The sequence below is a fragment of the Dermacentor andersoni genome, chromosome 3, assembly GCF_023375885.2.
Source record: "Dermacentor andersoni chromosome 3, qqDerAnde1_hic_scaffold, whole genome shotgun sequence".
Classification (NCBI taxonomy): Eukaryota; Metazoa; Arthropoda; class Arachnida; order Ixodida; family Ixodidae; genus Dermacentor; species Dermacentor andersoni.
In genome coordinates, this window is record NC_092816.1 from 64,282,167 (window position 1) to 64,303,722 (window position 21,556).

General features: G+C 45.6%; 1 protein-coding gene across 1 annotated transcript in view; it reads right to left on the reverse strand.

The window, feature by feature from the left end:
* The window catches only part of LOC126546236 (membrane metallo-endopeptidase-like 1), a 69,680-nt gene extending 49,189 nt beyond the window's left edge, over positions 1-20,491 (reverse strand). The window contains exons 1-5 of the mRNA XM_050194393.3: positions 20,384-20,491; positions 15,480-15,859; positions 11,997-12,255; positions 1,392-1,630; positions 999-1,111 (exon numbers count right to left, since the gene is read on the reverse strand). Coding sequence (XP_050050350.3) covers positions 999-1,111; positions 1,392-1,630; positions 11,997-12,255; positions 15,480-15,805 — 937 coding nt within the window. The 5' untranslated portion in view covers positions 15,806-15,859; positions 20,384-20,491. The remainder of the gene's footprint in view (positions 1-998; positions 1,112-1,391; positions 1,631-11,996; positions 12,256-15,479; positions 15,860-20,383) is intronic.
* Positions 20,492-21,556: the final 1,065 nt, after the last annotated feature.

A 21,556-nucleotide genomic window follows, 5' to 3' on the forward strand; every position in this document is an offset into this window, starting at 1 on the left:
GCGGCATACTAGTGCGAGTTTTTCTTTTTCAACTTTTTTTTTTCTGCGACAATTATTCGCACACTGTGGGTGACGAAAGAAAATGGGCAAAGCTAGATTCTAGCAAAATTTGTGTCAGCAATATAAATAAACAGGAAATAAGCAGGTGCGGGATATTACGCACTAACTATTCGTATTCGTATTCGAAAATGAACTATTTCGTATTTTCTGAATGCTCAAAAAGCTAACTAAATATTTCGCAGCAACCAACCACTAAGTCTTAATTGTTACTGTTTTCTGCCTGCCAAGCAAAGCACTGCAAATTGTCAGAAGTGAAAAAACGTCAGCAGTTTTCCAATCAATCTGTCAACAAAATAGATAATGGAAACTTTGTTTTCGGTTTCGCGGTGGTACCCTGTGCATTACATGACAACGCGTGATTTTTGCTTATAGTAGGTCATTTAGTATTTTTAGCTGTCTGGTTATATAGCGGTTTTATATTTTGCGCCACAAGCAGTGATTTCCTTTTCTTGCAACGGGGACATTTAGAGTTTTTTACAGCACATGTCCTTCAGGGCTTCTTTCTTTTCTTTTTTCGACAACACACACTCACACACACACACACACATATATATATATATATATATATATATATAATTTATTTATAGTTTTTGGAAAGCCAGTCCTACAGCTGCTATTCGCCTTCAGAAAACTTGTTAGCAACCAAGCTCTAAAGGTGTTGAGAAGCTATTCGTGCAGTCTATTAAATGACTACTACAAATGTTCTGTTTAAAACTGATTCGAATTTTCTCTGACAGCACTTTTTTTTTCATTGGTCGGTACAATAGTGGTACTTAATTTAACCGGAATAAATATTCCTGCTGCAAATACATGCACATGCTTCTGACTATTCGAGGAAGTCAAGGAAGACAACAAGAAATGTTAGTGGCGAACTTCCGGATGACATCAACAGTGGGCACCATCATGAAAAATCAATCATAAATAAGCGGTCAACTCACTGGATCCGCTTCCCGTGACTGCCAAGACGACGATGATGACGACGAAGATGAAGATGATGACGAGGATGATGATGAGGGACCGCTCCGGAAATAACGTCAACGTCGTCTCTTCACTGCGGAGCGTTAAGATCAAGAGTTAAAAAGACTCAGCAACGGTACCGACATAGGCTAAGTTAAAACAATGGGGGTCATATTTTTTAACGATTTCACGTTGTTGGGTGCGTCTATACCACCCGCTTGGCAGGCAAACTACCTCGAACTTTATGTCGTTTAACTGGCTGGGAAGGCTAAGCGCTTGATTTATTACGCTTTGTCCGAATAGCCCGTAAAATGGGCACTGCAAGCTGGCTGGTACACCCCCCGTCGGTGGGATCGGCGGGGCCGCTCCCTCACCTGGGGTACCGGTCGTGGTACATCTTGCGCATGTCCCTCTCGATGGACGACAGCTCCTGGTCGCTGACATCGAGCAGTGGCATGGCGCCCACCAGGCCGGCGCCGCCGATCAGGCCTGCCGCGCCGGGGACCGCGGCACCGCCCGCGACCAGGCCCTGCGACGAGCTCGCCATGCCGGCACCGCCGACAGCGCCCACCGCGCCAGCCGAGCTCCGCTTCCTCTCGCGTCGCTCCTCGACCTGCGACAGACGCCCCGGTGCGCTCGTTCGAAAGGCTGGATGCAACGGCAGTGGGAAAAGTTCTCAGTTTCACGCGATGTTCGAAGTAGTGAGAAAGTAGCCCCCTCCCCTTTATTTTTAAAGCGTTTCTTTTTAGTCGTCTTTCTTTTTTTTAAAGCGAATATCTTTCTTTGCTTCTTTCGGCCGTTTTCGTGGGCTGGTCGATGATCGGGGGTCCGTTCGCTCGCTCGTTAGGTTAAGTCAAGTTAAGTTAAGTTATGTTAAGTTAAGTTAAGTTAAGTTAAGTTAAGTTAGGTTAGGTTAGGTTAGGTTAGGTTAGGTTAGGTTAGGTTAGGTTAGGTTAGGTTCGTTCGTTCGTTCGTTCGTTCGTTCGTTCGTGTTGGCTATTCGCTTACATTGACTATTCTCGTCGATGGTTTCTGAATATTTTTCTAAAAGCGAATAGCTTTCTTTGTATCCTTTCCCCGTTCCCGTGTTCGGCGGCTGGACTTTCTCCTCTGATAGACCGAGGAGTGGGTAGAGCCAGCGGAGAGAAAGGAGATAAACCGGAGAGAAAGGAAAAGACACCGATGTCTCCGGATGTTGCTGGTTGTTCGGAGGAGGTGATGGTCGAAGAGGCGCTAACGTCTGGTCGGCAAATCAGTGGCCCACCGTGCATTGACGGATAGTGATGCCAACTCTGGGGATTTACTTCTACATCTAGAGTACTTGGAAGCAACTCATAGATTTAGTGCCTTTGTGGCGGCATCTATGAGTATTTCAAGTATGCTGAGAACTTCTGGCATACTTCGCAATGAAAGATTCATGCACCTGGGATGGTATTTTGTATCTATTCATTTCAATTCCCACTATTTCGCCCTAAGTCACTGGGTGATACCCTCGTCGTTGTCACAATTTATAGGCACTCTTAAAACAGTTACACCTTTTGGGGTGTATATTTGACCCACGAGAATAATTACCATCTGCCTTGCTTGCGTTTCGTTTCTTGAGAAAACTGCACTCGCTGCTTTCCTGTCGAGAATGCTGTGTCACGCTGATAACGCGCGAGCCGTTCGTGATTTGGAAGCACCGGTCTCGCAGCGTTAAAGAAAGGAAATGCGGGCAAGACAGATGACGATTATCGTTGTCGGACAAGATACGACACAAAGGGTGTAACCTTTTTTAAGAGTGTGGTAAGAAATGAAGAATGAGTCGTTACAAAACGCGACCTGTACAATTAGGCACTTGTGAATTACAACTACATAAGGAAGCTATAGGACAGTTGGGTACTGGTTCTTACTTCTTTATCTTGTCAGATGCAGTTGTTGACGGTAATCTACATATGTATATTTTGGCCCGTCGGAAGGGAGAATAAAAAATACTGATAAGCCACAACCGCTCTACAGAAGCTCAGCAGCATTGAAAATGATGAACGGTGTTATCGAACCAGAATACACAGATAAATTCAAGGACTTTCGTGTTGAATGCCGCCAAAAGTGTTTCTTTTCAAGGTGTAATCATTTCAATAAGTGGGCAGTTGAGAGGATTTAGGGCCCCCGAATAACTTTTTTTAAAGATTGCCGGAAATCGCAAATCTAGAGATAACTAAACTATTAAGTTTACAACTCTGTAAAACTTAGTAATGAAAAGCGATATCACAATTCTGTAAATTTCTTCTAATAGCACATATAAAGCTGACAAAATTGATGTATGACACGTTGCTCTGCAACTTATCATTCGTATGCGCGTATGACTTTTGCAAAACCATTGGAAACATTGCAACATATTCAAGTAGGTTGTAAATCTATATATCAAATTTCTCCGCTCTAACGGGTGCAGTTTACAGAATAGCAATATCTGTTTTTGATGACGAGGGACAAATTTGTAAACTTCAAACTTCCATTTTTTTTAACTTATCAATTTTTGTAAATTTCTTATAAAAAATTCAGCCCTTGTTCAAAATTCCGCTACCAATAGCCACTAGAGTCTACTTTCTCTCTATGATGTAACAAATTTCGTTAAATTCAGCCTAGCGGTTATCCCAGAAAAGCGTTTCTGCGTTTTACATGTATTTGAGTAGGCAGCAACGGAGTTGGGCCCGAGCTAAAGCTTCCTCTTAAGAGGAGGCTTTAATTCGGGAATTATCGTCCAAGAGAGGAATTATCGAGGAATTATCGTGAAATTACCAAGAATTATCTAAGAGCAATTCCGCTCGTTATTTAAAGTATGTCGAATGTCGTAGTAACTATTCCCTTTACGGCGCATGTTATAATTTCTAAATAGAAGCCATGCAATGAGTAGCGAAGTCGTGTCAGCTTATTGGGAATCACGAACACAGCAACCCTTACGAGGTATATGCACCAAAAATATCCCAAAATATTACGGCGGAAGCCATCTCACGACGACTGTCGACGGAAATGCATTAGCATTGAATCAGTGTAACTACGCGACGTATTGCCACCGGAGAAACGAGTTATGATGCACGTACTTCAGCGAGCCTCCTCTCTTGCGCCTCCCTAATTATTCCCTAAGAACACTCGGCGCCATCCAGTGCCGCAACCGCGAAGCCTGAGCGTGGGCTCCGAAATGCATGGCGCGCCGGTGATGGCGAACACTGCCAAAGACGTCACGCGGCAACCACCCTGGGCTCCCCTCTCGCGATTCTTTATGGACACGCTGCGCCATCTAGGGGCACTGCCGAGAAGTGCGCCCGTGGCCTCCGAGACAAGAAGCGTGGCGCTCCGGTGCCTGCGAACGCTGAGAATTGTTCCCTGGCTTGGGCCGCATACTCAGTGGCACAAACTGAAGTGACCCATGTTGGTGAGAGGTTCATTGAAGAGCGGCACGCACCTATTCGCGCGTACTCAGTGACCCTAGTTAGTATCAAATATGTAATTGGAGATCGGCACAGACCGAGTGGCACATGTCGACTGCTCCAAGTCGACGTCATGGAGTTCATTCGAACAGCGCCACTTACCCAGTCTCGCATCTACAGTGACTCATGCCGGCGCGATAGAGGTTCGTTGATGAGCGTTACGTATGTGCACATTGCCACATACTCAGTGACCGAAGTTGGGCCGACGGTTGGTGTCGAACTCTGCGCTCAGAAGCCCGATGCGCTACCCCATTTGACCACTGACTACCCAGTGGTCCAGGTAGCCGCGAAAATGGTTTGATACGAACATATGAATACAAACATACATAAATACAAACACATATCCCCCGAAAATCGCATGAAGTACCCAAACAATGCTAATGCAATAAAATTTGGCGTTCCAGCTAAGATCGTGCAGAATTGTTAAAGCCACGCTTATGGGAAACGTATCTACAACATGAATGTATTTCGCGAGTCGGAATATACCAAATATCACGCCTTTCAGGAGTCCTGTTAGGCATAAACGACCTCGCTATTTGTTGGCTTCAATTTCGCAATTATATAATGAGCACGGATGTGAACAATTAAATGTTTAGCTAACTATAGCGAATTTATTGTTAAATATTGTCTCACTGCTAAATATTTACCTAGCTAGTCCCGTAGCCTACCTGTAAAAGTGCTATGAGCCCAGGTATGACAGTTTCCTTAAATAAAAAAAAAGTGTTCCATATAAAAACATCGGAAACGCGAAGCGGAGCGGCGTCGAGTGGCGGCGGCGAGCCCCTAGGAACGCAGTGAACATTTAGGACAGTAACGCGGAGTACAGATGCGTCGATTTGATGAAGTGAGACAGCAGCGGATCTTCAAAGCTCGATAGAATACCCCGCAGCAAAACTCGAAAACATTACTCGCAATACACAGCTCGAAGGAGCGCTCAACGGCGTTCAGCGTTCAATTGGACGTTTTCGCATTTACACAGCTCACAAGAAGTGCTTGCTTGTCTTCGGACTTTTTTTTTCAGCGCATTGCTGTCTGTTCGAAGGTTTTAACGCAATAGCGTTAAGGGCCCCGTGTTGCCGAAAATCTGGTGTCGGTGTTCCGCGTCCTGCACCCAGCGTCGACCGTCCTTTCGGCAACAATTATTCCGAACCACGCATACCCAGCCATGCAGGCCCTCCATGTAGTGCAAAGAAGTTACTGAACTAACTGAATATCTGAAGTGTAAATACGCCAAAAAAATCGTAAAGTATGACTTACACACAACCTACAAATATGATGGCGTCGGATTGTAGCTTGAATATACGAGAAAACATAACTCTGCTGCGCGGAAACTCAAACACAAACCCCTTTTCCAGAATTTCTAAAATTCATAGAGCCGCCATGGCCTCCGAGATTTGCGCGCGTCGGCACGTTCAAATCCAAAGGCCATAAAGAGGCGCGCACGTTTCCTTGCACCGCCTCCAGATGGCACTCGCCACCACCGCATCGTAGAGTTACTGTATAGGGCTCCCTCAGGGACCCCGAGCTGGGCTTCTGTTTTCCACGTGCCCCTCCGTTGCTATTCTCCAAGCGGTATAGTCCTAGCAAACAGCCAATCTTAATAATTGCGACAACACATACCTAATGATTTGACTTCAGCTTGACATGAGACTTAGCGATGACGGATTCTGCTACTTCTTTCTTGCTGATAAGGTGGAGAGTCGGTAACAAACGCGAATTGGGATCGAAGCGGGTGGTCGGCGCTGTATGGGTGCTGCCATGTTGCAGAGTAGCTTCTCTGCAGCAGTTCGGAGTTCCACGTTACTGCGCTTGGAGAATAGCAACGGAGGGGCACGTGGAAAACAGAAGCCCAGCTCGGGGTCCCTGAGGAGCGCTCAAAGGCGTTCAGCGTTCAATTGGACGTTTTCGCATTTACACAGCTCACAAGAAGTGCTTGGTTGTCTTCGGACTTTTTTTTTTTCAGCGCATTGCTGTCTGTTCGAAACAATAAAGCTGATTTGCTTTCTAGTTAGCAGATGGCGCCACAGCATTAGCATTGGTGATGCGTTAACGATGCAGAAAGCTATAAAAGCCTAATTATTCACAGCATCATTAATTTACTACCCTGCTCTAGCATGGTACGTGATGACGGTAGCCAGCAAACGCAAAGTAGATGCCAAATAGACGCCGAGCAGACGCTGTGGCACAGGTGAACATTTGGTAAGGGTATTTGCCCGTACTGCTTGCTAGGGAGGCTGCAAGGTAACTGTAGGAAAATCGTATAGGTAAAGCGAAGTCCTGCTGTCGCATGTGTGTAAACGCAGTTTATGGTCACGGCATCAAATTTTTTTACGTCAATCCACCAACCGTGGAGCATGTAACATGATCGCAAGCAGACGCTGAACAGACCACGCGACACGGATGAGCACATCTCGAGGGGAATTCATCCTTCCTATTGGCTAAGCATTCATGTACCTTCCACAGTGCTTGAAACCAGCTTGTGAAATGGATTCTCTCTGTAATACCTTTGTGGTCTTGAGGGTGTAATAAATGAAAGAGCCCCTGCGCGAAAGAGAGCTCTGGCTTCACAGCACAAAAGTATATTGCAAGATGGCGGAACTATGCCCAACTCTGGCTCTCTGCGGGAACCATCTACAGTGACTGTACCACATCGCAGGCCGATGCAAGAGGCCGCGTTTCTACCAGAAAGCTCGCCTTCGTGAATAGCGTTCACCGCCAACGCTTCCCGGTAAACATTACGGTTACATAAACTGCAGTTGCCAGGTAGTGTGAGAAGCAGTCTGGGATCTTTGACTGCTATCGCGTTCCACTCTTAAAGGCGAAGCTTAAGCGCCCTCCGAATTTTTGATAGCCTCAACTATGTTTCAAACATCAAAAAGGAGCGCGAGTGAATATGACGTGCGATTAAAGAAAGTTTATATGAAAGCAGTTCCTTTAATGATGCTGGCTGAAATAATATTTCTTGGCGCTCTTTGGCCTTCCCTGGTTCTTGCGCGAATAAAATCTATATGTCATCATCATCAAATATTATTTCGATATGTGTGCAAATAAAAATGTTTACACTCAGTGGCTTTTTTGCAATACACAACTGCCAACCAGGCAAAGCACGCTTTACAGGCACGTCGGTACGCTGTTTATTCGTGATATTCCTTTACCCGGAGGATCCAGGAGTAGGTGAGGGGAGGGGGGTGAGCTAATGGAGCTCACTCGCTTCTTCAATCTTCACTCAGTTATTTTTTTCACTCCACTCCCCCAGAATCCACATATCATCATCATCAAATAATATGTCAATGTATGTATAAATAAAAAAGTTCACACTCTGTTGCTTTGTTTGCAATACACAAGTGCCAACCAGGCAAAGCACGCTTTACAGGTACGTGTGTAAGCTGCTTATTAGCCACATCCCTTTAACCGGTATCCAGGAGTGAGGGAAGGGGGTGAACTTATGGAGCTCACCTGCTTCTTCAATCTTCACTCAGTTATTTTTTCACTCTCTACTCCCCCAAGGCATCCTAAAGGTCGCCACCTTTGGTAAGGCATTTACCGCGCCTCTTTCTTTTTCGTCTCGCCGGTGTACAATAGCGAGCAGTGTGCTCATGATGCTCTGTGCAACAAGCCTTGCACTTCCTTTTACAGCGAAAGCTGTATATGACTAACCTTCCGTAGTTTTTTCAGCGTCCGGCAACAGAAACGGACTTAGTGATTTCTAACAAACCCATACGCAATGGGTTTCATTGTTTGCGTTGCGTGTGATCCCGTACATGTGCAGTGCGGCGGTGCAGATGTCAAAATGCGGAACAGATTAGAACGCTCGCCGAGAAAAATAGCGTGACGTCAAGGTTACAGCAGCGTATAATCAGGAGAGGTATCGGCGCTAAAAACAGCTGCGTTGTGATGTGGCGCACCCCTATGGTTCTTACACCCGAAGAACAACATGCGTACGAGGAGAGCCGCAGGGAACAGCAACGAGAATGTAAACAGTGCCGGCGCGGAACGACCACCGATGAAGAACGTTCCCGCGATGTTGAATGGACAGATGACAACCATTTCATTCTGTGAAGTTGGAATGGCAGCGAAAGCCCTTTGTTTTCGTTTGAAAGCTTTCACTGTCGTCTGCTTAAATGCGCTCTAAAATGTCAAAAGTAAAGCGCTCTCACAAGCCGTTTTAGCACAGAAAGAAAAGCAGGTACCCTCTATAATGTCAAAAGTAAAGCGCTCTCAAAAGCCGTTTTAGCACAGAAAGAAAAGCAGATACCCTGAAAATCAAATCAACGTGCTTAGAAGTCATACTTGAGAAACCATCTCATAAGAAACCATCAAGATTGAGATCTTTCAGCATATGATTCATGTTTATTAAACATCCTCGCCTAACTGTTTGAGACAATTATAAATGTTGTGGTTACAACAGAAATCCATGCCCTTTCTTTTATCTCTATAACAGATGAAAGTGAGTTCTGTGATGCTCTTTGTGATACCCTTGCTGCAACAAGCTGATTTAGTCCGGATTCCTTTGAAAAAAAAAAACCATTGTTGCAGTCAACTGTTGCAGTCAATTCTTGCATATAGTGGTCCATTTCTGTCTGGCACATTCGACAATTGCATAGGATATAGGCTAAAGAAAGTTGTACCATTGTGGGTGTGTAGGCTACTAACGCAATCTCCTTGCGCCTTTCGTTCTTTTTCTCCAGTTTTCGGCAATAGGTGTATTTGTTAGCAGAACACCCTTAGAGCACCCTTACTGCAACATTGCATTGCTTCAGATTGCTAAACGGGTACACATTGCGTATACATCTTACACAGCTTACCTTTTCAACTGAATAATAAGCCATACAAGGTCTTTTCCCTGTGCTTCGTCCCAAGTCAGAGTAGGTAGGCTACGTACGTGATTATGCAGTTTCGTGTGTATGGCGCCCAGGATACTATGCCATGCATTGCCTCATCACTTAATAGAAACACTGAGTGACCGGTACTGTGAGAAGCCCGTTAACCACAGAATGCGATGAGGCGAGGAAGTTGTTCATGTGCTACATTTAAGCACAGAAAACATGTTTCTGCCTTACGTACGTGTAGCTCCCCCAAAGATGGATAATAAAGTGTTCTAATTTATATTCGTAGAACATTTTGGTCAAATCTGCCACTGTCGCGTTGGGGCCCTCTTCCATAGGTGTAAGGGGATGAGAAAGGGCAGGGATAGGCATTTGCAGGCTAATTGCCCAAACGGGACCCTTCGTGTCCATCGTTTCATGTTGTCCGGAGTTGGAAAACGAAAACGCTTTCCTGCATGGCACTGTCGATAGCACGATATCCCAGTTAAGGTTTCGGAGGCCATCATTTTTACATATTATTGGTTGCCCCTGCGCTTCAGATGAGTGTGATGCGCTGCACGCGGTCTTTTTTTCGCCACAAGCAAAGTTAGTTCTCAAACATTGAATTTAGTGCGTCAAAGACTTGGCTGATTAAGAGCAACTTTACAACAAAAGATTGAGGACCTTAATAGAGAGAGTGGAAGAGTGGGGGGAATATTAATATGCATAGAATAAAGATAACGATCAAGCCTGGCAAGGGAACAGAGTTCAGGATCGCCAGTCAGCCTCTAGAGTCTGTGAAAGAGTACGTTTACTTAGGTCGATTACTCACAGGGGACCCTGATCATGAGAAGGAAATTTACAGAAGAATAAAAACGGTTTGGAGCGCATACGGCAGACATTGTGGGATTCTGACTGCAAGCTTACCATTATCATTGAGAAGGAAGGTGTACAATTAGTGCATTCTACCGGTGCTAACATATGGGGAAGAAACTTGGAGACTGACAAAGAAGCTTGAGAACAATTTAAAGACTGCGCAAAGAGCGGTGGAAGTAAGAATGTTAGGCGGAACATTAATTAAGAGATAGAAAGAGAGCGGTGGTGGATCAGAGAGAAAATGGGGATAACCGATATTCTAACTGACATCAAGAGAAAAAAATAGAGCTGAGCAGGTCACGTAATACGTAGGTTAGATAACCGGTGGACCATTAGGGTTACAGAATGGGCGCCAAGAGAAGGGAAATGCAGTCGAAGACGGTCGAAGCCTAGGTGGGACGATGCAATTAGGAAATTCGCAGGCGCTAGTTGGAATCGGTTAGCGTAGGACAGGGGTAATTGGAGATCGTAAGAAGAGGCCTTCCTCCTGCAGTGGACGAAGATTGATGATGATTATGATGATGATTATGATAATGACGACGACGATGACGAAGACGATGATGACGATGACGACGATTAGAACGCCCTTAAAGAGGAATTTGCGAAGCTAGTGTTAATAAAAGCATGCGGTCAAGACCAACAAAAACAGCGCACATGGCAAGCGCGAACTCAACCCCCGCACATTTATGATTAGTTGTGCATTTACTATAAGTATGGCCACAGCTACAATAAATTTTATATAGCTAAAACAAGGAGTATAGTACGACACACCCAACTAGCCTGTACAGGGTAGCTCTTCTGTCCAAAGCACTAGGTGGTATACGATATGGATGGACAGGGAGATGTTCTTTACGATACCTTTCACAAAGGCCCATTCTGCGTATGCTGCGCCCAGACATGAACATGGACTTCCGTATAACCTTCAAAAGGAATATGTTACAATTTCAAAAATTACCAGAAACAATGTATCATTGTTCACCGTTGTGTAACCGCTATAGCGGCATCTCCCTAAATGCACCCCCCAAACCTCGCACCCCTGCCCATTGTCTCCACGCGCTCTGCGCAAGGTCTGCCTGCTCTCCTTAGCTTGATTGTTATTAATAAATATTTAGAATTCAATACAAATAAATAAACGCAAAAATAATAAAATTTATCAAATAGTTTTTAGCTGAGTACCGGAATTATGACCAAAGCACCGATTACTACACCGCAAAGAGGAGGATGTAGAAGTTTAAACGTCACGATTCATAATATATTATAGCTTTTGGTAGCTGAAATTCTGTTACAAGTTGAGAAGATTTGCTCATAAAAGCACTAAAAGTTATTATTTTGCAAAAAAGTTACCAATTACATCTCTCATCATGTCATCCTTGATAAAATTACTTTTGAACACGATTTAAAACACTTCTCCTTTAGCTCCATTCTATTACCTAAATTCGCAGCCATAACGCTTTGTTCGATGCCTTCTGGTTAACCATAGAAGAAAAAAACGTACCGCAGAAGCTGAAGTGGAGAAATGCTATAGGGATTTACAGAAGAGGCGTATGTCCGTTGCTAGGCGACTGGGCTGAATACGCGCAGAACGGGCCCTTCTGGAACGTACTTCTTTTCCGACTAGGGAACTATGCTAAACGATGCGCGGCGCCTGGCGCCGGAAACCATCGGTGACAAAAGTGTCCGGTGTTTATTGGACACCAGCTGTTGTGCCTGAAGAGGACAGCAGCTCTCTTTGGCCATTACTTGGCCTTACAGCAAGAAAAAAAAAACAAGAAAAACAAGCCCATTCTTCTGAAGAGGGCAGATCGGGGGCATGGAGAGCGCATTCTCTCACCTCAAAGTACTCGCGTTCGGTGGAAGAGAGGACGGTGCCGCTCCTCATGGGTCTCATGTCTCCACCCATGGGCGAAGCCATCATGACCGTGTTGGGCTGCATCTGCATCATGGGCGCCGCAGCGCCGTAGTCGTAGTAGGCGGGCGGGGGAGGTGCGTTGTCGTAGTATTGGACGTTGACCAGAAACTGGTCGCGGCTGGGTGACATGCCGTCGCCGTAGAAACCCTGCGCTGTGAAGGCGTTCTCGAACGGCCGCCGCCTGCGCGCAGGCAAAGCGTCCTGTCATGCTCGGGAACCCTTATTTGCGTCTGCTTACTTCAATAGTCCTTAAAAAATGATCAACCTTCTTCGAGCCATACGCTAATTTGCCACGTTGCCATCCTATGTTGCCGATTGGTTCGTTGTTTTTAACGCAATGGCTTTCTTTGGTTCTTCCCACCACTTTGCGGTTTGTCAGCTTCTGGCCGTTTACTGCGAGCTGGGGACGTTGGATGTCACTAGGTGCTACTAGGCAAACGGTTCTGTATATAACGTTTCTTTGGCGGCCAAGTAGGATCTCCCACCTTAGTTTTGCGTAATAAAAACAACAACAAAAAACTTCCTACATAAAACCTAAACATATTGACACGCGCACTTGTTTATCTTTATTCGGCGATCGGATTTCACCGGCTAACAAATGCTAAAGACAACGCGCACTACAGACGCGCATTTCTGTATCGGAAGTTTCTCTAATGTTATCGATGGTTCTATCTGTTGCCTATGTTGTGGCTACTACTTAACGCTACTACTACTCTGTGTTTGTGTATGTATGTGCGTGTGTTTGTGCGCGTATGTGCGGGCGTGTATGTGTGTGCGCGCGTATGCGTGTGTGCTGCAATGATAAAATGTTTGTTTGTCTTACGCAAATATATTGCCAATGTTATATTTGAAATTTATTTCTTAGCTCCCTTTAATATGTTCAAGTAATGAAGTCATGGAACTCAAGCTGAAATTATGGCGCAGCGCAAGTCGCTATCCTAACACACAGTCTCCTGCTTCAAGCTGTATTCACAGGAGAAGACGCCAGCACGTATACATGTTGTGGACCAAAGTTCGTTTACACCTAGAGCAAAGTACCTAGGTTAGAGAACTTTATTCGAGTTGTAAAGACGATGGGTGCCGCACGTCCCTTGCAGATTATACCAATGTGAAAACAGTGCGTCACTTCACGACACTGAAGTGAAAGATGTGACTAATTTTTGGTAATGCCGTGTACGCGGCTAATTTTTCTCCTCCCTCTAAAGCAAAGCTCGCCCAAGCACACGTTCACTGAGACTTACGTACAAGGTTGCTATGCCAATGGGCGGTTCACGGTAAATTTTAGTATGCACGTTCTAGTCTGTTATTCAACGCCACGACCTCAATGTCGCGCTCGGCTCAGTATATACGTGTCTGCGTTCACCAATATTAGTTCGTTCTGCTTTGCTTGGCGTTCCATCATACATTTGTTTCGCCGGTCACACACACACACGCACACACACGCACGCACACGCACCTCTTTTAACGCTGGCCGTAAAGAACCGCGCCGGCGAAATGATGTCACTTGCAGGTTTGAGCACTGATACTGTTTTGCACGCTTAATATTTAATAGTCTGAAAATATTTCGAATAAAAGGCAGGCGAAGTGGATGTTGTTTCATGACATTTGTTGATGGGCTGCCATTCTTGAAATTCCGAGGAATAGTTTAGTCAAGTGACGTAAGCCTCGGTATGAGCAATTTTATAATTGAATGTAACCCGCATTTAGATAAGCATATAGCATACAAATAGCTCTACCACACCAAACCATACTACCGGTAAATCTGGTTCTGTATTCATAAAAAAACTCTCACGCTACATGTTGTTCGTAAGAGAAAACATTACCCAATTCTAATGAACAACCTATCATTAGCGAAGGCTAATGACAGTGGCAAAGTTGCAAAGGACACGAACGAAACGCTTTGTGGATTCGGCCCCTGATTTGCCCGTTTCGTTATGACACTGAACCATCTTCGATATGGCAGCGCACGCGGCATATTATTTTCTTTTTATTATTTTTTTTTCTAACGAGCCGGGCAAATGACGTTTCCGTGAAGCTCGAAGGCGGTGTTTGAAAAGTAACCAAGCATTCCTGTAACGTTAATTACCCGAAACCGCGAAGGTTCGCGAAAGTTGAAAAAAAAAAAAGAAGCCTAAGCTTGAATTTTTCCCGACATCTTCTAAAATGGAGATGAAGCTTCCTCCGAGTTTTCAGGTATAGATATTAATAGCGAACAGAACGTATTATGCGGTAGCTCCGTTTCACATCAAAATACAAAGTTGATTTTGGCAACAGTGCATAACTGTGCAGTTGTCGAGAGTGCAGGCAAAACGCACAATATAGGCTGGTGAGGTTTGGTAACCCCTAAACAAATACTCACATTGGCAACACGATAGTAGCAGCCTAACTACATACATACCACAAAACAAGTACATCCCATAAGACAATGGATGAAAGAAGAGGAAAAACAAGATAAATAATTCTAGCTATGCATTTAGGAGAAATGGCAATTGTGTAGCTGATCACTTGGTTACCATGATGTGGTCGTGGGGCAAGAAATAGGCCCTGGAAAATATCTCAAGAGACACCCTCGAATTATAGAGTTTAAGGTCTGATGATTTAGTTTATCGAATGCCTTTGAAAAATCTACACACCTTCTAAGTCTTAATATTCTTCACTCACGAATTGTAATGAGTTCTGTCTAAGTTACATAACGACTCCATGGCGTTGAAGATTCGAACTTAATCTCGATTTAGTGCACTGTCATTGATGACGCATTTTGTTCATAAAAAGAGTCGCATCATCTCGTCAAAGCACATACACAATTTAGTAGCTGAAAGCATTACGTGAGTCACTCAGGTGGGAGTGAGGGCGTGAGTGAGATTAAATTAAATTATGGGTTTTTACGTGCCAAAACAACGATATGATTATGAGGCACACCGTAGTGGAAGATTCCGGAAATCTGGACCACCTGTGGTTCTTTAACGTGCACCTAAATTTAAGTACACGGGTATTTTCGCATTTCGCCCCCATCGAAATGCAGTGAGTTTAAGTTAGTGAGTGGCGAAGGAGTTACCGCATAAATGAGTGAGAACGAGTGACTGAGTGAGTGAATGAGTGAGTAAGTGAGTTGGCGAGTGCATGAGAGTGGTGCTTGAGTTAGTATGATTAAGTAATTTTGTGAAAGAGTGAATGCGCAAATAAGTAAATGAGTGTGAGTGAGTGAGTGAGTGAGTGAGTGAGTGAGTGAGTGAGTGAGTGAGTGAGTGAGTGAGTGAGTGAGTGAGTGAGTGAGTGAGTGAGTGAGTGAGTGAGTGAGTGAGTGAGTGAGTGAGTGAGTGAGTGAGTGAGTGAGAGTGAGTGAGTGGGGGTGGACTGCGGCCGGTATGCTAGAGGGAGATTTAACGAGTGAAGGAATAGTCTCACCTCTTTGACCAGTCGACAGATAGTACGGGTCCCGCGGGCGGCGACGGCGATTTAGACGCAGGTGTCGCCGCTCCCGATTCCCGTTCCGGAGACGCGCTCTTGGACCCCCCTTTTTTCTTCGGAGATCCCTTTTTGGAGCCTTTCTTGGAGCCCTTCTTGGATCCTTTCTTTCCTTTCTTGCCCTTGGAGCCCTTCTTGCCCTTGGAGCCCTTCTTGCCCTTGGAACCTTTCTTGCCCTTGGAGCCCTTCTTGCCTTTGGAGCCCTTCTTTCCTTTCGAGCCTTTCTTTTTCTTCTTCTTGGCATCGTCATCATCTTCTTCGGGCATCTTGGAACGCTTGTAACGTGCCTCCGGTTCCCGGGTTAGCCAAGTGTCCGATTACTGCGTGATAGTCAAAAAGTAATCTATATTTGGAGCTCTGTTTTACATTGCACAGCAAAATTAATTATTTAATTAGTTAATATATTGATTGATTCATTCATTTATCGGTAGCAATAAAAAGCTACAGCACATTGTATAGCGCACCTCAAGCAGCGACATGCAAAAGAAAAATCCGTACCTTGTGTGACCTCAGCAACAAGAATAAGAGAACTTGGGAAAAAGACAAAAAATAAATCGGCGGAGACACTCAAGACTGCTTGCGTGTGGGGATGCGAAAGCATTATACCGGTTGTAGACCTTGGAACGTCGTGAACGCGCTCATTTTATACACTCATGACGTAGCGCCACCTCCTCCACATTGGCTGCGCCGTTACGCGCCCAATGACGCAAGCACTAGGCACACATTTAGTCAGCCAGAAACGCGGAGCCGCCATGGCGTCGCGATAGCGTGCTCGTCTCGCACCCTGGAGGCCCGGTTTCAATTCCCACCCGGACCTAACTATACCAATTTATACCAATTTTATACCAGACATATACCAATTAATATAGCAATTTTCACAGACATATTAATTTACTTTGTTTACAGGAACCTCCCCTAAGAAATTTGATCTCAATACGAGCACCTTTTGATGTGTTTTTACTCTTTGCGCCGTCGGCCATTTTTTTGGCGCCGTCTTTCGGTCCCGCCGTCGACGACGATTTTTCGCGAAATGGAGCACATAATGCTTTCGTATTAATCAACTCGAGCGTATTGAGGCCATTCGACACAATGAGGCGCCTGAAACACTTTAAGAACATTAAAGTAAGCGGCCTAGTTTCCCTTTGATACAGATAATGAAGAAATCGGTGAATTGTTGAATAAAAGCGCAGAGTAAAAGTACACAACCAGAAAAACAATGCCGAGTACGAGGGCGCCACAAGTGAAAAACTGAGCAATCGAAAAGCAGTCGTTGCTCAGTGAACTCTACATATATGAAACCACGGCTTCTGTAACATGTTCCATGCAGCCTGGCGTTGAAGTCAATTGAAATACTCATAGAATTGCATTCGCACGATTGTACAAGATAGGCATACACAGAACTTCACCTCCAAGAATGGAGATGGAACGAATTTAAAAAATAAACTCTGGTGTGTTACCTGCCAGATCCACGATCTGATTGTGAGGGACGTCGTAGTGGGAAGTCGACCCACCGGGGTTTTTTAACGAGCACTCAATGCATGACACACGGGTATTCTTGCATTTCGCCCCCATTTAACGGAGCCGCGCCGGCCGGAATTTGATCCCGAGACTTCGTGCTTAGAAGCGTAACGCCTCAGTCATTAAGCAACGCAGCGGGTGCGGAAGGAATGTAAATGAACCACACATCAAGAAAGAAGGGCGCTACCAATGAACACGTTATTTTTTTTAAGATCTCACAATAGACAGTATCAATGACGTTGCTTTTTTTGTCAACGCATTGTCGAGGCTAGCATTGCTTCAACGCCCAAGAGGAATAAAAAAATGCTCACCTGATTCCGACCTGTAGATAGCAAACACCTAAAAAACGCCATGCGGCGACTACAAAGCAATACGTGACTTTTTTCGTTCGGGACAAAACAAGGCCATGTCTAACCACGCGGAATGATGTCATCCGGCTAAAAACCGACTCAAATGGCGATGTATATAGTTTCGCACTGCTATGAAAAGAATATGATCCTTGTCACGTCATTCGTGTCAACGTACTTTTTTTTCGTTCATTTATTGTCATCAGGCGTTTCGAACCAGTTGTGGTCCCGAAGTAGAACGTATCCCCAGTTTTTCATGTTTCCAATTTTCCAAATGTTCCAGCGTCACGCCCGATTAGTAATGGGAAGAAACCACGTACCACTTCTAGAATTTACTCTGCACGCCGTTCACATTTATCGCTATCACCTTGCGCGATCATCGACTGAGATCTTACAAAACTGGCCTTCAGCGTCAGGTAGATGAACAGAACTATAGAAACGCACCAATGTTCCTAAATATGGACAAACCAAACGCACATTAAAGCACGCCGCAATGCGTGCGCTGTCCTAACAAATGCTCGCCCAGCCGCCGGGACACTCGACGTAGCATGGGATCACTGCTATTCACAGTGGGTGCGCCCTAATGAGCGGATCGCCGTCGACCTTCTCTATAGGCCATGGCGTATTAGAGATACGAGGGTTGATCCAGAAATAAGGTTCTCAAAGAGCTCCAGCCACACGGGAAGGTGCGAGGCGAGATCCGGCAACACTGCCTGCGAGCGGCTGTTCCCCCACTTCGCCCATCGATGATCCCGCCAACAGCGAGATTCGTTCCGTAATTCGCTTTTTTGCGCGCCAAAGGGCACCCACCCGTGGATATTCATCGTCAGTTGACAGAGGTGTATGGCGACAAGTGTATGTCCGTTCAACACGTCCGAAAGTGGTGCAGGGAGTTTAGTGCCGGTCGGAAGGAAGTTCACGATGAAGAACGGAGTGGAAGGCCGCCACTTTCGGAGGCAGTTATCGAGGTGGTCCAACGCGAAGTGCTTCAAAACAGGAGGATCACCGTCCGTGAACTTGTTGCTCAGATTTCCTCGGAGTTCTTAGGGTACAGGGCAGAAAGCTTTGATTGAAAAATTGGGGCATCACAAGTGTTGTCCTCGGTGGGTACCGCGGCTATTGGCATCTGACCACAACGAGAAACGCCTTGACTGTGCTCGCCAGTTTCTTCAAAAGTGTCAAGAAAATAAGGGAGGGTTGTTGGACTTCATTGTTACGGGAGACGAAACGTGGGTGTTTCATTTCACTCCCGAAACGAAAGAAAAATCCGAACAGTGGCGTCACCCAGAGTCATCAGTCGCAAAGAAGTTCAAACAAACTCCTTCTGCTGGCAAAGTCATGACTAGTGTTTTTTGGGGACCATAAGGGGATACTGCTGATCGATTTCATGGAACGTGGGACAACAATCAATTCAGACAGTTATTGTGCAACACTAAGAAAACTCAGGCGAGCTATCCAGAACCGCCGGCGAAGACGACTGGCAGCCAGTGTAACGTTGCTTCACGACAACGCCCGACCTCACGACTCCCGTCAAACCCAGGAACTTTTGACAAACTTTGGGTGGATTGTCATGCCCCACACACCGTACAGTCCAGACCTCGCTCCTAGTGATTATCCCTTTTTCTCCAAGGTAAAGGAACATTTGAGTGGCCAACGCTTCCGGGGCGACGATGAAGTCAAAAAACAGGTCAAACGCTTCCTCAACAAGTTGGCAGCGCAATCGGGATATTGAGATACAGAAATTGAAGCACCGCCTACAAAAATGCGTGAAAAAAAGGTGATTAAGTAGAAAAATAGAGCAAAGTTTCATCTTTCCAATGATGTAAATTTCATTGAGAATAAATAAAGTTGTCTATTTCTAAAATTGATGGGAACCTTATTTCTGGATCAACCCTCATAGCTGGATACCGTTGCTATACCGCGGATCTGCTGATTCTGCCAGGTGCGTGCGATTCTCTTGGTCCTGAATCTTTTATCATTGTAGAGGGAAAAAATTCACCGACGATTACGATAGTCCTTAAAGCAAAATTTGAGCGCAGCTCTATACGTACGCATTTGCATTTCTCATGTCAATATCTCGTATCACGATTTTTTGGTACATGGTTTATATTAGGAAGAGAACGCTGACAGTAGCGTGGCTGGTGCGGACAATCTGTCTCGTGCGGCACATTGCAAATGGAACGAAGTGTGGCGTGACTGCCTCGCTAATCGGGAGATCGCAAGGTTGAGGCAGCGCGTGGGTGACGCATGGGCGCGATTCACAGTCGCCGCAGACAGACCTCCGCTCATGCAGTGCTTTGTCTCCATATATGGTATCGGTGGACGGGCTCGTCGCATGCATTATCGATGGTGTCATCTGTGAACATACAACGACGCGCTACTCTGGCGCCATCTCGTAGCGGTCGTCACCCCCACACTTTCGCCATACCCTCCTCGTCCGCTTTCCTCCTCGCGCTATCTTCGCTATCGCCTTCTTTCATCCCCCGCTGCGCTGCGCCTTCGCTCCTTCATCCTTCGCTGTACTCGTTCGCTCGGTTACGTCGATGGACGCCGCGGCCGCCGAGGGCCGCCAACGCTCACCGCATGAACGGGGGCCTAGGAGCTGCGCTCTAAAGAAAAAGCTATGCCACAGGTTACGGCGGCCGCGGATTTAAGCGGCTCGATGAGAAATCGCAAAAAAACATGTTTGCTTTTATATTCCGTCCAAGCGTGTCTGTGCGCTAGCGACGTCTTTTTGTTTACAAACATAAAGCATGTTCAAAAAAAATAATAAAGCGTCTCGAGATGCCTTTCGCGTGGCAATCGACACCAAGAAGAGAGCCGTCCTGCGTACGCCACGATACATGGTCGGCTGATCGACCGTTGCACCTCAGCTGCAAAGCTGACGTGCAAGAACGGTGCGCCCTCGTCGATACGCAGCGAAGTGCAAATGCGCGAGCAGCGACGCGAAGTCTTTCTTTCCGCGAGTGCTGAGCTCACCATGCAAAGGCGTCGTCGTCGAAGCCGGCGTCGATTTCCAGCGACGAGGCGGCCCCGGACACGCTACAAATGTTCGGCCTCCGAACGTGCGGCAAAAGCGGGACGCCACGTTCGCCGATCGCACGTGCGTGGCGTTTTCTTCCTCTTTCACGATGGATCAGACGGCCGGCAGCAAATCATATACACCTATAGAACCCGCATTACCAACGTACGATACCCCTTTAACATGTTTTCTATAATCTGTAAAATTCCATCTTAGTTTTCTGTTTGTTTTTACTACATACTGCCGGATTCACGGGTGATCATCCGTAGTGGGTTGAGCTGTATTTCCAGGCACCAAACGAAACGAAACCAAACCGAACCAAGGAAAACAGCACGTTACATTTTAGACTCACTATAGACTCTAGTTCCCACTGGATGCTCGAGATTGGTGCTCGCACCGGAGCCTTGGATTGCCACAAGATTACCACAAGATTGGATTGCCGCGTACACCGAAAAAAGAAGTATTTCATAATTTATTATTAACGGCACTCGTATCATTCCGTGCTCACTAATCTTCCCTTTGTAATTAAATTCGGAACAACTGGTCGATTCTTTCTGTCCCACAATATTTCTTTTCTCGAGAGAAAGGAGCTTCGGAAGCGTCGTTTCGGGTTGGCTCTGCCTGAATTTAACTGTTCCTGTTATTCTATAGCGCTTTTCGTGGTCACTGTCACAGGCATGCTTGTTTTGCCATTGATTATTTTCTCATTGATTCAATGTGCTTACTTTGCTAAAGAGTTTGTAATTTCGTTTACTTTCGTATATCTTTTTCTTTCTCGTTTTCTTTGATGCGCTTGGCCTCGGTTTTTATACTCCTCGTTGGCTCTTTGAACAGCCGCCTCGAATTTCTTTTTTTCAACACAATCTGATTTTTGGCCAGTCACACATAGTGGGTGGACGCCATTCTCAGTGCAAAAAAAAAAGAAAAATATCAATTAGCGGCCATTCATTGCAGCGGGCGCAGAATACGCAGCCTATCGGTTTTCATTACGGGGAGGCACTTCAATGAAAGCTGCCCAGTTCGTCAATATACTTAGCATCAAAGAGAGAGAGCAAGAATAAACTTTATTTAAAGAGTAGATGATAATGATAACTTTCATGCAACGGCACATACCCACGACGTGCGACTGG